This window comes from Mixophyes fleayi, chromosome 8 (assembly GCF_038048845.1).
Source record: "Mixophyes fleayi isolate aMixFle1 chromosome 8, aMixFle1.hap1, whole genome shotgun sequence".
NCBI lineage: Eukaryota > Metazoa > Chordata > Amphibia > Anura > Limnodynastidae > Mixophyes > Mixophyes fleayi.
In genome coordinates, this window is record NC_134409.1 from 69,835,716 (window position 1) to 69,852,019 (window position 16,304).

General features: G+C 39.3%; 1 protein-coding gene across 1 annotated transcript in view; it reads right to left on the reverse strand.

Annotated features, from left to right (window-relative positions):
• Positions 1-15,786, reverse strand: part of LRRC52 (leucine rich repeat containing 52) — a 190,851-nt gene extending 175,065 nt beyond the window's left edge. The window contains exon 1 of the mRNA XM_075182693.1: positions 14,670-15,786. Coding sequence (XP_075038794.1) covers positions 14,670-15,318 — 649 coding nt within the window. The 5' untranslated portion in view covers positions 15,319-15,786. The remainder of the gene's footprint in view (positions 1-14,669) is intronic.
• Positions 15,787-16,304: the final 518 nt, after the last annotated feature.

Consider the following 16,304-nt stretch of genomic DNA (forward strand, 5'->3'; position numbering starts at 1 on the left):
TGAATTTAACAATATCTCGGATATCTCAGTGGTGTCTATCTGGGAAGCACATAAATGTGACCTTCGGGGGGAAACTTATCCAACAGGGCTCTTTCATGAAAAAACAAACAGAAGGTCTCAAAAACCAGTTTCTAAAAAAAATTAGGGAACTAGAATCCAGACATAAAGCCACTTTATCCTCCGAGGTACTAGTAGAACTGACTGAAGCGAAGGTGGCCCTGAATAAACTTCTGCATGATGGAATAAAATTAGACTTGCAATGTTGCAATTGATAGTTTCAATAGGGGGATAAACCATGCTAGCAAAGACCTTAAGATTTCAAAGACCCAAGATCTTCATAGTTATGGTTAAGGACAATAATGGTAAAGACTGTAAGCTCACTTCTGAAATAGCAGCAGCCCTTTGCCCTTCTGCTCCACGGGAGGTTTCTGTCCTCCCTGAGCTCGCCCTAGGACACCTGCGTTACGGTTTGACAGGTGTACCGCCCCAGTGAAACTCCCCACCTGCCACTGTCCTCGGAGTATATATAATTCATATTATTCCCACCTCTACAATATCTCGGGTAAGACCCCCTGGTCAGACCTAATTATTAAAAGCCCACTAATACTCTCTTCCCTACAGGAGATTGGCCTCCCAACCCTCTCGAATGCTGATCGAACTATGTTGGAACAACCTTTCACACACAAAAAATTAGCATAAGCAATTAACGCCACACCCTCAGCAAACAGTTTTTCAATTTCTTATTATAAGGCATTTGAGAATAAGCTCATTCCCCTGATCGTGCATGTCTTCAACACTATCTCTGAAGACACTTTTTTCTCCACCCTATCTGTAGAAGCCCTCATTACAGTATTACCTAAAGAAGGCAAAGATTTACAGACCAATACTCAGTATAGATATTAAATTATAGGTGAAACTCATCGCTAACCGGCTAAAATTTATGTTGCCAGGAGTAATCCACTCTGACCAAGTGGGGTTTGTCCCAAACTGTGAGGCACAAAATAACACTACTGAAGTTATCAACCTAGTTAATTTAGCATTATACTCCTCTACTACTCCATTACTCCATCCATGCTGTTGTCCACAGATGCAGAAAAGGCTTTTGACTGTGTTGACTGGTCATTCATACAGTGTATGTTATTCCATATGTGTCTGGGTCCAGTGGGCCTTCATCGGATTCTGGCCCTTACTGTGCCCCCAAGGCCTGCATTAAAATTAATGGGAAGCTTTCACAATCTGTATTGATTGGTACTGGCACCAGACAAGGATGTCCGCTTTCTCCATTCACTTTTGTGCTATGCAGGGAAGCCCTGGCCTGATCAATCAGAGCCAACCCTGATATTTCAAGGATACAAGTAGGGAAGGTAGACATTGCAAACGACCTCCTTGCAATGGTCACTAATCCGGTCATTTCAATTCCCAATTTGATTAAATAATTTCATTGTTTCAGTTCTCTTTCCAACTTTAAAATTAATGATTCGAAATTGGTAGCCCTAAACCTTTCCTCACCCACTCATGTGATGGAAGGACTCCAGCAGGCATTTGATTTTCAATGGCACCTCTTCCATATTAAATACTTGGGAGTGCTCATCTCCAAAGATTTAACCAAATTATTTGAGCTCAACCTTAGTCCTCTAGTAGCCCAGATCCGAGCAGACTTGAGGGAATAGCGAGACAGGGGCTCCTGGATAGGGGGGATCAACATAGTAAAAATGAACATCCTCCTGCAAATTCTATATCTCCTATCAACTCTCGAATTCACATAAACGACAAGTGGTCCCTAGACATACAGAGATTACTGATAGACTTTGTGTGGGGAAGAGACCACGTTTCAAACACGACATCCTATACAGGCGGAGACACTTGGGAGGTCTACAACTTCCACACTTTCCTTCATACCTTGATGCAGTCATGTTGAGTAGGATTCTGGAGTGGACAAATCCCAATTATGATAAACAATGGGTCAAGATAGAGGGGTCACACCTACCCTCCTCGAGCAAATACACAGATTGGCTGAGTAAATTGCGTTCTGTTAAACACCTCACAATTGGCCCTACCATCACTAGGTGGTCCAAACTCAGAACACTCACACATATCTCCTCACCCATCTCACCTATGTCCCCTATATTTGATAATCCCTCATCCCCCCCCCCCCAGGTTGCCCGAATAGTGCATTCAAGGCATGGGTTATGGCAGGAATCACACGTGTCGGCCAGCTGATTGGTTACATTTAGTGGATGTGATCTGAATCCATGCGGATCAACCCGTCAATACAGCTACTAAATGCATGCATAGTGGTGCGTGTATATACTCAAGAACAGCTGATCACGCCAATATAATATATTACCAGAAGACAACTGTTTGTAGGAAACTATAACTACCCTTCAGCTGTACATACGGGTAGAATTCCATGATACATCTTAATTGGTTACACTTCAGCTGATCCCTACCGCAAAGTGGTTGCCATCTTATCATCTACGTGATTCAGTATACCTATAGCAACATATTACCTCGTTTATATAATATGCCAAGAACTCAGAGGTGATTCTTATGTGTTAAGACTGTCTCTAATCACCAGCGCTTCAATCCAATCAATACCCTGAATAAGGTGTATTTGTTGTTTTATATGCATTGAATGCTTTTTTATTCATATGCCCTGTGGGGGTGTTTATGGCCATAACCACTGTGTATGTAATTGTGCATATTATTTTTATTAAATCTATAATTGTGTGTTTTACCTAGCGCTTTATTATCCTTTTTTCTTTGTATATCTACCCTATGGGTCTTGAGCCCATTTAAAGCTGCTGGTATTCACTCTATAGGTTGCATTAGCGCCCGGTTGTGTTTGTTTTATTATTCTGTATACTCCTGTTATCTGGGCTGCTCTATCTGTTCAAATACACATTCTTTTGTTGACTCAGTTTTCCTACAATATGGCACCCTTAAGGTGCGTGGTGGACAGACTGGAGAGGAGGCATAATCTTTTGTCTCAGTCTGTATCTAAATCCAAGGAAGTTTTACCTGATAATGCGGTTGATATGCATCATCTGTTTAATAGACTTGAATCACTCTGCCTGTCCGAAACTAGACACTGGTGGGACCAGGTTACCATACAAAAGTATATTGATGATGGTATTATACCGAGAGGTTTACGTATTTTCAAATCCTCCTCATTTCAAGACGACATGGGGTTTGTCAAAGAGTGGAACAACATTTTGGATAGGTGCTCTTTTGACTTAATGAAACTCCTTGTTAAGTATAGAAATACTAAGGTAGAAACCATTCAATATGAGATTGATAAAGTTCAAGAGTCCCTGAAGTCATTTGAATCAATAGACGGCTTTCAGGAGAGAGATAATAAGATTAGTAAGCGTCTAGTTGATTTTGAGAATTCACTTATTAATCGGAAGGATTTAAAACTAAAACGTGATAGGGATGATTATAAAAACGACAGAGTGAGGACTTTTAATCAGCGTTTTGGGAATTCTTTTATGAACAAAAGAAAGAGTTTCCAGTCAAAAGAAGGCACTAATCGATCCCGTTCTAGGGTCAGATATTCGCCCAATAGACAGGATTTGCCTCATGCAGTTTCACATGGCGATAGACCCTATCAAGATTCCACGCGATCAGGGAATAAAAGACAATATATCCCAACAGAACCAAAAACAACTAGGGAATATAGGAATCCGAGAGATATCAACAGAGGGAACATCCGGAATGATTATAATAGTTTACCTATTAGTAGAAATAAAAACACAAATAAACATATGAAGGACTCGATCCGGGAGGGTTCTGAGGAGTCTGAGCTCCAAACGAGAGGTTCAAGGTACAGAGTGCTGGACTTCTATAATGAGTCAGATAATCATGCTTATAGTAGACCCTCCTCTGAATCTTCTGGCTTGCCTTTTTTAGAAAGAGGCCGCTCTCCAACGCATCACCAAAACTCTCAGGGACTCAATCTATCAAAAAGATCAAGAAGAAGCGAGATAGAGGATCAAGAGGAGGGACTTTTAAATCAGGCAAAAAGTTCACGCCTGAATTAGCAGACAGAGGCATATTTAATTTGTCATCAAAGGTCCTATCACAAACGGAGTTGAAACTCCTCCAAAAAGGACTAAAATTTGCCCCTGCCACTAAACCCAACTTGTTCAATCTTTTTGTTGATCTTAATAGGTACACCAGAACCCTTAGTAGAAAGCAATATTTCGCCTGCAAAGCAATTAAAAAATTGGAGATAAATGCTTCACCCATAATTTTGGATATGAATGATCAATCGGCTTTAATGTGTTTAGAATCACTTCAAGCTGAGAATGATGAGATAGATTCCAACACTCCCTTCCAAATGTTTAATATTAATTCTTCGACCCATACAGGGAAGTTTAAGGTGAAATCAAGCTTCTATCCTCTACAATACAAGGGGCCCCTGATAGAAAGTTTTTATAGAAAGACCATGGAAGACTTTAGGGTGTTGTGTGAGAAATCAGCACAGGAACAAGTTAGGGATAACTTAACACCTCCTGAAAGGAAGGCTCTTACTAATCTGATGTCTGACGTTAATATCATCATCAAACCGGCTGATAAGGGGGGGGGGGGGTCTCGTAGTTCAAGATAGATCAGATTATCTAGAGGAAGCTATGAGACAACTTAGCAATACTCAATTCTATATGAAATTGGATAGAGACCCCACCTTGATATATCAGCAAGAGTTAAGGTGTTTATTGGATGACGCCCTATCAGTAGGTGCAATTACGAAGGAGACATTTAGTTTTCTGTATACGCAATTTCCCGTGGTCTCTACATATTACCACCTGCCTAAAATTCACAAGACCCTTTATAAACCACCGGGTAGGCCCATCATCTCGGGTATAGGGTCTTTGACCACTAATTTGTCCTCTTTGGTAGATTTTTATCTCCAACCGATTGTTCCCACTCTGAGATCACACATTAAGGATACCACCAGCTTCCTTAGGTTGGTACAAGATTTGCCATGGAAGTCATCATATCACTTTCTTACGTGTGATGTGGTGGGCTTATGTTCTAATATTCCACACCTTTTAGGGCTCAAGGCAGTCAAGGTCTATCTTGATAAACAAGAACATTTGGAGTTTACATTTTGCAACTTTTTGCTATCAGCAATTCAATTTATCCTCCATCATAACTATTTTATTTTTGATTCTGTATACTATCTGCAGATACTGGGAACGGCCATGGGGACCAGGTTCGCCCCGAGCTATGCGAATCTCTACATGGGATTATTTGAGGAGGAATATGTGTGGAATTCGGTATTCAGGGCGAACCTGGTCCTCTACGGTCGCTATTGATGACCTTTTTTTCATTTGGGATGGGGATGCACAGTCTATATCCAGTTTTGTTACACATCCGAATTCTAACCAATATGGATTAAAATTTACTAGTAGTCATCATTGTTCCAGTATTAATTATTTGGATGTTACCTTGAAAATCCATCAAGAGAGGGTTGTTACTGAGAATTACTCGAAAGAGGTGGATTCTTGTAGTTTTCTACATTTTAACAGCAGTCATTATAGACCCTGGAAGGTAAATATACCTAAGGGTCAGTTTCTCCGCATGAAGAGGAACTGCTCAAGAGAAGAGGATTTTGTAATGCACTCGGCTAAACTTTATGATTCTTTTGTTAAATTGGGTTATCCTTGTCATGTTTTAAACAAGGCATATGATGAAGTGGTGAGGCTTGACAGATCTAGCCTCTTAAAACAATCGTTGAAGTCACAATGTGACGACAAATCTCTGGTTTTTGTAACCCAATTTAATAGCCATGCGAAGGATATCAAGCAAATTGTAAAAAAGAATGCCTCTCTATTGGAGCTTGATGATTATATCGGCCACCTCATAGAGAAAGACCATATGACAGTGTTTAAAAGGTCTAAGAACCTTAAAGAAAAGTTAGCGCCCAGTTTTTTTAAGGGGGAAACTATACCACTCCCCGTAGCTAAAATCCCACATGCCAAGAGATGGCTCAGCAGAGATAAGGGATATTATAGATGTGGTAAATTGAGATGTATCTCATGCAAATATGCCGACCATAGAGCCAAAGAATTTACATCTTTTACATCAGGCGATACTTTTTCAATTGAAAAGATCTTAGATTGCCAATCAACATATGTGATCTATATGATTAGTTGTAAATGTGGCATGCAATATGTTGGCCGCACTATAAGATCTTTAGGAGTGCGGTTTCTAGAGCATCGCCGAAACATATTGAAAAGAGTACAAACTCATACCCTGTTGGCACATGTGAACTTATGTCAGGGTAATAGCCTGACAGGTTTGACGGTTAGAGCTATCGAGCAAATGGACATCACAAATAGGGGAGGTGATAGATTCAATATACTGTGTAGAAGAGAGGCCTATTGGATCTTCAGGCTTAAAACTTTGTCACCATGTGGTCTTAATGACTGTATAGAACTAAACAACTTTTGAAGAGGTCCAACAGTCATAAATTATGTTACATCTAATATGACTTTTGTAGGTATGTACCCCTTTAAATATTCTACTCTCTAGAGGGGTAAAAACATCCTCTGGGGACGGACGGTATTCTCATAGTTATTGGGGATTATTTGTAGTTATGCACTCTCTACTAGAATTATATATAAGTATATATGCATATATCGTGTGGAGATATTGGTATATTTATTTATTCAATTTAATTCATTTAATAGTGTATACTGATATAGCTTAATACTCATTGATATTGTTATTGATATATTATTAGTAGGAGCCGAGACGCCACATTTCTATCTATTCCACATGACTATTCCATAGGTGTCTGTTTGGGTAATAATATGATAGGATTGTTCCCGATTAGGGCTATATAACAATATATGTATGGGCTAAGCAGAGTGTGATCCATCTGGGTCTGAAAATGAACAAAAGACTGGGGCAGATAGCCTAGTCTTTTGAATAATTCGGTCTGAGTGTCTTTTCCTATATTTTGCGGACAACTCAGTTAGTTGTATAATTTCATGGATTTAAGTATGGAGACTCAGTCAACTATGTGAATTTTTTCATTGATTAATGTTCACTGAATTGCAGATATACATTTATATGTTTTTGGTATTTATATTAGTGTTCGATAAGTGTATTCATAATGTGTATTTTGAATGTGTTTTACGAACAGAAACCTCTTTTTTATACATGTGTTTATGTGGTTGACGCCCTCACGTATCTCTGAATCACCACAAAATGGCGTAATGAAGGAAACCTGTAAGGTCGGATGACCACTTTGAAAACAAGCTGCCAATTGGAGGATCATTAGATCTAGGGGTTAAATACTAAATAGTGAGGACATCGAGAACATGCTTCTGATGAAACGGCAGGCGCCGAGAAACGCTTCAAACAGTTCTGTATCCATGCTATGAAAAGTATATGCTTTATACGTTTGGCACAGGACAACCCCAGGGTTTCATGATTGTTAGCGCTTGGAGAAAGATTCAGTATATTCATGCGTGAGTACGAGGACGAGGATCATCAGCTATACCCTGATTACAAGGACTGGTAACACACTACACCCAGCATATATTGCAAGGCACCTCTTCTTACGGAGAAACATTGTTGCAAGGTACTGTGTTTATTCTATGCGGATTATATGGGATGTTTATTGACATTTTCTAACTGCACAACAGACGGAATTGTGCTATTTAGTGGATGTGATCTGAATCCATGCGGATCGACCCGTCAATACAGCTACTAAATGCTAAATGCATGCATAGTGGTGCGTGTATATACTCAAGAACAGCTGATCACGCCAATATAATATATTACCAGAAGACAACTGTTTGTAGGAAACTATAACTACCCTTCAGCTGTACATACGGGTAGAATTCCATGATACATCTTAATTGGTTACACTTTAGCTGATCCAATATTTAAGGGTCTCGTCCCTACCACAAAGCGGTTGCCATCTTATCATCTACGTGATTCAGTATACCTATAGCAACATATTACCTCGTTTATATAATATGCCAAGAACTCAGAGGTGATTCTTATGTGTTAAGACTGTCTCTAATCACCAGCGCTTCAATCCAATCGATACCCTGAATAAGGTGTATTTGTTGTTTTATATGCATTGAATGTTTTTTTATTTATATGCCCTGTGGGGGTGTTTATGGCCATAACCACTGTGTATGTAATTGTGCATATTATTCTTATTAAATCTATAATTGTGTGTTTTACTTAGCGCTTTATTATCCTTTTTTCTTTGTATATCTACCCTATGGGTCTGGAGCCCATTAAAAGCTGCTGGTATTCACTCCATAGGTTGCATTAGCGCCCGGTTGTGTTTATTATTCTTGTATGAATGACTCACACAGCTTAATTAATTCATTTTGTATGCATGTTAAAAGGTAATGAACTTGCAGGCATTTTTTTGTCGCTCTTGGGATTGTAGAAGTTTAACATGTCTCAATAAAATCGGTTCATAAATGCTGATAAGCTCAACTACACCTAGAAAGTTTCCATTATTACGGTCACCAATGCAAGAACTGGAACCAAAGTATGCTAATGCCCACTCTGAAATATAAAGAATAACATGCAGAATGCACTCAAGAGCTTGTTTCCAGCTTTCATAGTGACTTGGGCGAAGAGTAAACTGTAAATTCGAGTTTCAGTTAATAATGCTCTGAAGGGTGAGTTCCACACCACATAATTTTCTTTGTGCAACACTGAACTCTCGTGTGATGGTCGTACAATTTCTTCCAACCTACTCAAGGTCCATCTGGATTTAGCAGATAAATCCAAGCGTTTGCTGCTCTTTTATTAAAAATGAAGCAAGGGGAACAGTGGAGAGATTATTTTGCTACACTCCAGAATAACCAGTCCAGGTCTCACCATTTAGAAAGTTTTCCTTAATTAGAAGATAAGGGAAAGCATGCTTACTAACGTCTCATGGAATGCTATCTGCTGGTTCAAAACTAGGGGGCATATTCAATTACGATTCGCGGCTGCGCAAATAAAGCGTCATTGCGGTAGCGCAATATCGTGGATTTCGCGGGGTGCGCACAAAAATTCATAATGTTGCTGTACCGGGACCCGTGAGGCCGCACGTAATCGCGGCCGCGAATCGTATTTGAATATGCCCCTAGGAGTCTTAAGAAATTACTTAATTTGGGCAGCACCGCTTTTGTTGCTAATACCAATGTCGATCGTGGCAAAACTTTCAGCAGAAATGAATGCTCGCTCTTCTGGTTCTCGGCGTTCTTTCTGTAGAGATTTTGGATTGTAAACTAGATCTTCTGCTGCTTGTCTCTGTGTCAGCGGCATCGCTGTTGGCACATTTCCTTCTCAACAAATGTCTTCATTCACATGTTGAACTTCAGTTGTGGTTTGACTCGTTTCACTTTCGAATGAGTTTGAACCTGAACTTCTTGATCCTGAAGCATTTGTTGTTGAATCACTTGGGTTAGGAGCGTTCTCTTATACCAATGATTTAAAAAATGAAGTTATTGGCCTCAACTTTTAGATGCCCCACTTTCAAAATTTTCTCAACAACAACTTATGGTTTCTCAGAATATTCTGAAACGTCAAATGTATCAAAATGATTATTATTATTAGTTATCAGAATTGCAGTTTCTGAAAACCGAATACACAAATGCATTGGGGGGTGTTAAAGGCTTTATGTCACACTTGCTCCCTCCCCCCACAGTTCACTCTTCCTTATTACACATCACAGCTCACTCCTACCTCGCACATCTCACTCTGCTCCATCACACCTCACTGCTCGCTCCACAACTGACTTCCTTTCCCTACAGCTCACACCTCACACTGCTCCCCTCATTGCTCATACAGTTCCACTCACAATACAAAGTACTTTACTTATGGCCCTGTTACCTAATTTATGCTATTTACCTATAAAAGTGTTCAGTTGTTCACGTAAAAAAAATGATATTTTAAAATGAATTAAATAAAAGAAACTTTAAATCTATACAAGCATGAGCATTGTAATAAAAAAAAAACTGTTGAAATTAACTTACCTAACACGCCAATTCTGCAATTCCTCGAGTAAACGTTGAACATCAAACTGTCCAGTCAAGTTCTCTAATTATAAACAAACTATTCCCTTGCGAAGTTGCGAGTCACTTATCCGGGCAAATCTCAAGGACAAGTGACATTCTCATGTGTCTGTGTGGATAGATGCATCATGCTCAGAGAGACCAATAAGCACATGAGCTGCTACGCATTGTACCAATTTAACCAATTAACATGTTTAGGCGCTAGGTTTGAACTTTTATTACTTGGAAATTGCCAAATTAGCAAATGGATAACTATAAAAAAAAAAAAAAGTCAGAAAATGTTGAGGCCCCCTGCTAGTCAGAGGCCCGGGGAAATTTCCCCCTTAGACCCACCCCCCCTCTGGTAGGGCCTGCCTGTCACTATATAGGCACTACTGCATAGTGGTCATGGCATCTGTCAGACAATACCATGCCTATATGTTTGAGTGGTCAATAACTTTATTATTCACTGTACATAATATTGGTATAATTGGCATGGACTATACCTCCTACTAACAAGTGGGTTGCAGTCATGACGTACCCCTGAGCACTGGCAGCAAACGAACATCTTATATACTGCCCCAATCAGTAAGGAACACAGAAGAAATAGGACTATCACCTATTACAGCGGAGTTGTACAAACTGTGGCTGTGCCTGCTTATCATTTTCTATTTAAAAAATCAGTAGAGTATGTATTGAAGAACAAAAATCAAAAGCTCATTAATTCCTTACTTACAGTGTTCTTCTCCTTTTCTTGGTAATGGACAAGTCCCCTTTGTGACAGGTCCTCTTTTATTAAATACAGCTTAATTACAAGCTATATCATCTGTCCAGTGCACACAAAAAAAAAATCCCTGTGTATATCCCCCACACCAGTCACCTGGGAGATGCTCTGTGACTCTGTGCAATTACCATGCTAACCAGCTAACTAGCTAATTATGGCAACTGTTGTTTTACAGCTCTCTTCAGCACTCTAGACCAGTGAGAGGTAATGGTGTAGTCTGGCCCACTTCCAAGTGAATAGGTGGAAGGGAAGGGAAATTTATTTTCTATTGCTACAGGCTTTCAGCAGCCTGTAATTAACAAAAGAAGATCTGTCACAGAGGTCCTCTTTAATGTAAAAATAGAGCTAGAAATATGAAATTATGAAAAGCTCAAAAATTGGCTGTGCCACCCCTAAAATAGTATGTGTATAAAATAAATTCCCTATACATTTTCAGTATAAATCCTCAGTGACTTGTTATATCCTTATAATACGCATATCTGCCCACTTTTAAAACCTCCCCTCCTGAAGGGAAGGTCATGTGACAAGTGTATGAGGGGGTGTGGTGATGCCACAGTGACCACACCCCCTGCTATGAAATGCCAACATTCACAACACTGCATAGCGACGGTGGGGCTTTATGATTCAAAATCGTGCCAATAAGCCCCACCTCCACGATGACCTGGAAGGGTGCCTACTCTTCTGAGAGTTCAGGAGGGCTCTCCGAAATCTGTGAGTCTCCCGGGAAATTCCAAGACAGTAGGCAAGTACGAGGATACGTTATCTCTTATGTTATACATAGGAAAGAGGTACACAACTGCAGACCAAGTGTTTTTATGCAGGTCACAAAAATCCAAAGTGAATTCTTATGTCTGTAGTAATTTACAGTAGGGCTGAATTGTTCCTCATAACAAATACTTTCGTAATGAAATAATGCCACCAGAACTCACTGATTATATTCAATGACATCAGAATTCACCATTTATTACTTACAGTATTTCATTCAAATATTAGCATCACATTTGTAGCAAACATCCTTAACCCAAAGAATCAAGAGATAATGATTAAACCTGGCACTATGAGTTCTGGGATGTACATCTGCGTGATCTTGTTTAGTTCACCAGTGTAAGATATGGATCAATGGCTTTCACTGTGTATAGCATGAGCTGTAACTTAAAATGAATTTATTGATGTGTCTAAAAAGAAGTACATAAAATAGTATATTTATGCCCATATACTGAGTTGGAGGCATCCGGCTCTGAACCAGAACCATATGTGCTAGGTTTACATCCAGTGTACTTGCCCCCCAGATACACTTATTTCCAACCAGAACAAAGTAAAGTATTTTTAATATTTATTTTGATAGCAAAAACACATTAACTAACCTCCGTTTTCATGCACAAAATGAAATATTGAAAAATAAATTCTAAAATGCATCCACAAAATACAATATAGGCACGAGCAATGAAGAAAGCATCATTAGCTTTAGAAGTGAAACCACAATCAGCCAATCAGAAGCTACTAGTTATTGTTCGCGACTGTCATCATCATCAATGTTTATTTGCATCAGCGCACAGGTACCCGCAAGTGATATGGCTACTGAGAGCGTCTCTGCGGCTCCATGTGGGACTGCCTCAGCTTGCAATTACACAAACACACCCTTACTCTACTCAGACGGTGTTTGTGCGGCCCATCCTTCCGACATTCAAATTCTCCAAGCATATAGCGGCGAAAGTGTCAGATTTGCACACTGACATAGGCTTTATAAGTGGTCATGTGCAGTTCAAATTTGAGTATTTTACACTAAGCAACCGGCGTATGCCCAACTCATTATGAGCCCCCATTGTGTTTATAGAGAGATCGCTTAGATTGGAGGAATTTAAGATTCCCAGTATAAATTATGAATTTTCCACCCAATGACCCAGAACTGTGTGCTGGGGGAATTTTCTATGGGTTTTTTTCTTTTAGGATAACCCCACCCTTTCAAGCACCTGTTATGGCCTATAAATTGATTGAGCAACTTCCACTTCTGTATTTGTCTGAGAAGTATGTTGGTGTCAGTAGCTGAGGGGGAGTACTGGTGCTGAATTGCTGTTTGGAGGCTTCTGGGGTACCTCTTTGGTAAGTTAGCTCTCAATTTAAAAACACATATATGTATGGCCTAAATATATGTACATTGTTTAGAGTTAGGACCACCCTATTAGCAAAAGCGCCATGGAGTGGCGGGTGGCTTTAACATACATTTGCAAATGTGTGCAACTCAGACTTTTGCATTTTTATCTACAGTAGAAATGGCAGGTCTTTTGCTGGCTATAGAGGTGTGCAAGGGGAAATTTCTGCGTGTTTGTTCTTTGCAGGAAATGTTATCTATCACTTTTTCAGTTAGTCTCTATTTACTACATGTCAGGATTACACCAATTGGTATTTTACTGTCATTCTAACTCTTGTCACAATTATGCTAATCATCATTTTGTACCCCACCCGGTTCAAATGATACGATTACAAAATAAGTACTTAAGAGATTACTTTAATGTGAATTAGCCACATCTGCATAGGTGCGACCTTGCCTACGTCTATCCACCCCTTCCGACCCTTCAAGTTGTAGGCAGTTGTAAGTGTCATTTCTGTTCAGACATGAATTGTATGCAATTGCATTCAATGGCATAGAAACCGTTACTGAGCATGAGCAGAACAATTTCAAGATAGAGCACGTAAAGGGACTTACATCCAAAGATGAATCAGGTCCCCAGTTTCTTAAATCTTACTCTTATTGCATTATTTATAGTGTAGTGCTCTTAGGCTCCTTCTAGCCTAAATGTTAAATTCAGGGCACTGATAACTATAACATATCGATTGTATAGGTTGAACATTATTTAAAGAAGATTAACTTATTTTTTATTAAAATGTCACCCACAATGTTGTTTTAAAATGAAAAATAAATACATTACAACTGGCAACTGGCAACTGGATGGGAACACATCAAATCCTACATACATTATTCTTTGTACAAATATACTGTAAGCAAAAAGAAATTCTTTGACATTAGCTATTTATATAGCGCCACTAATTCCGCAGCGCTGTACAGAGAACTCACTGACATCAGTCCCTGTCCCATTGGAGCTTACAGTCTAAATTCACTAACGTACACACAGACAGAGAGAGAGGTCAATTTAATAGCAGCCAATTAAACTACTAGTATGTTTTTTGGAGTGTGTGAGGAAACTGGAGCACCTGGAGGAAACACACGAAAAGACAGGGAGAACATACAAACGCCACACAGATAGGGCCACAGTCAGGAATCGAACTCAGGACCCCAGCTCAGTGAGGCAGAAGTGCTAACCACTAAGGACATTAGTATACATTGCCTTCACTTACAGATATGCATTCCATTATGGAACACTATCCAAATGAGTCATGTGACACCAGTGACATCACTGCTCACCAAATATAAGGTTATAATTAACAGAATATTTTTTTAGATTTAACAGTTATATTTTGTAACTTTCAGTGGCTCTGCACCTGTTAGTTGTGCCCACTTTAATGGGCAGAGGTTTTAGCCTGCCCTGAAAATACCCCTTGCACCTTAGTAACTGTGTTGAGAGTTGTAGTGTTATTTGTTTACAGCATTGTACTGTTATACCATGGTCTGTTTTGTTGTTTTCCCTCTGTATGGCGCTGCGGACCTCATGTGGCGCCCTATAAATAAAAATTAATAATAATAATAATAATAGTAATAACAAAATCAACATCATTACTCTCAAAATGTATTATATCAATGCAATTTGTGTATTTTGTTTGTATGTAAATATATGGAGTTATATAGATAAATATTCATGTGCAAGTGTTACAATTTGCTCCGTTACCTTTCCCAACTTGCTCACCTGTGAAGTAAATATCACTCTCCATCACCCACTTCAGGAAGTCTTTCAAAGGGCAATAGCAATCCCATGGGTTGGAGCTGAGGCCTAATGTTCGTAGACTAGGCAGTTCGCTGACTGTAGTGACATCCAAGTAAGTCAGTGCTGTTCGACTGAGATCCAACTGACGGAGGCCTGTGTTGTTGGCAAATGCGTCTTTCTCAATTTCCTCCAAGAGGGCATTGTCTGATAACTTTAAAACAACCAGAGTTGTCAAAAGATAGAAAGTAGCAGTAGTAATCTTGGAAATGTTGTTGTGACTGAGGTCCAAATAAACCAATGGCACAGCAATAAAGGTGGCTTCCAAGGAATCTCCCAGGAAATTGTGGCTACAATCCAGGTATACCAAGTCAATCAAAATGTTGAGCTCAACTGATGGCAGGTAAGTTATATTGTTGTGAGTTAAGATCAACTGTCTGGTATCCATTGGTATACCAATGGGAAATTCTTCAAGCTGCCTATCAGTGCAGTTTACTAAAAGATGTTCACAACTACATTCCTTTGGGCAGCATTTGCCATTCTCTAGCAGTCCAATCCCTATAACAAAAAACAGAATTTTCTGACCAGCACACAGGAAGCACTGATTTGGATGTCCTTTTTTATATATTAACATGATGTGTCCTATTGATCTTCTGCAAGCAAATAAGTAGTGGAATAGAAATATAACTGTTTGAGCAAAGGCCGACCCTATTAGAACAGTCCCCTACCACAACAGTTGATAGTAAGGCTGCAGACATGTCAAGCAACATGCACACTTCCCTTACCATGTGTATTGATGTCTATTGTAACTATTCTCTGTTCTCTTATTCAGAGTGTCACGTTGCTCTCATTCTTGAGGTTTCATTGACAGCCTATTTTCACTGGCTGTGAAAGCGCTGCTGATTCCACAAAGCCTCTTTGAACTTGAAAGTGAAGCGGACAGTTAAATAGCTGGCTCGAACACAGAAGAGGACACATTTCCCACAGTCATAGTGGTTGCCAGTCGACACCTTTGTGACGTCAGCAGCTGTTCCAAGGCAGCTCTGCTCCTGCTCGAGCAGAACAGTCCAAGCATTGCTGATTACTTGAATATGTGTGTCGGCAAAGCGGCGTACATACTTGCCTGTCAGGAGATAAGCAAAACCTACATACTTTATTGTAAATAGAAAAGCTCTGGCGTAGTAATCTCTAGTTTCTTTCAGATGTAGAAAGTAAAATGGGGGTTGTCAATTATATTCATGTCTGCTTGATCTGTATATTTCTCTTCTTGCATTTTATATTCGTGCATCTTGATGAAGCTATGCGGTCGTATTTATACTTCTGCATTGTGTAATGAGGACTAGCGTTTTTACATGAAATTATATTTTAATTGATACAAATAAAATGTACACGTTGTTGCATCCACATGATACCTATAAACCAGAGAGATATGTAAATGAACACATTTCAAATGAATAATTATACACATCATCATTTATTTTTATAGCGCCAGCAAATTCTGTAGTGTTTTACACATAAATAAGTTAGTAAAATTAGCCATTTATATTTATATACATAAAAGAGATATTTTTATATCTTGTTTTTAATTCGGACATTCGCAAAATAGCAGTACATGAGCTC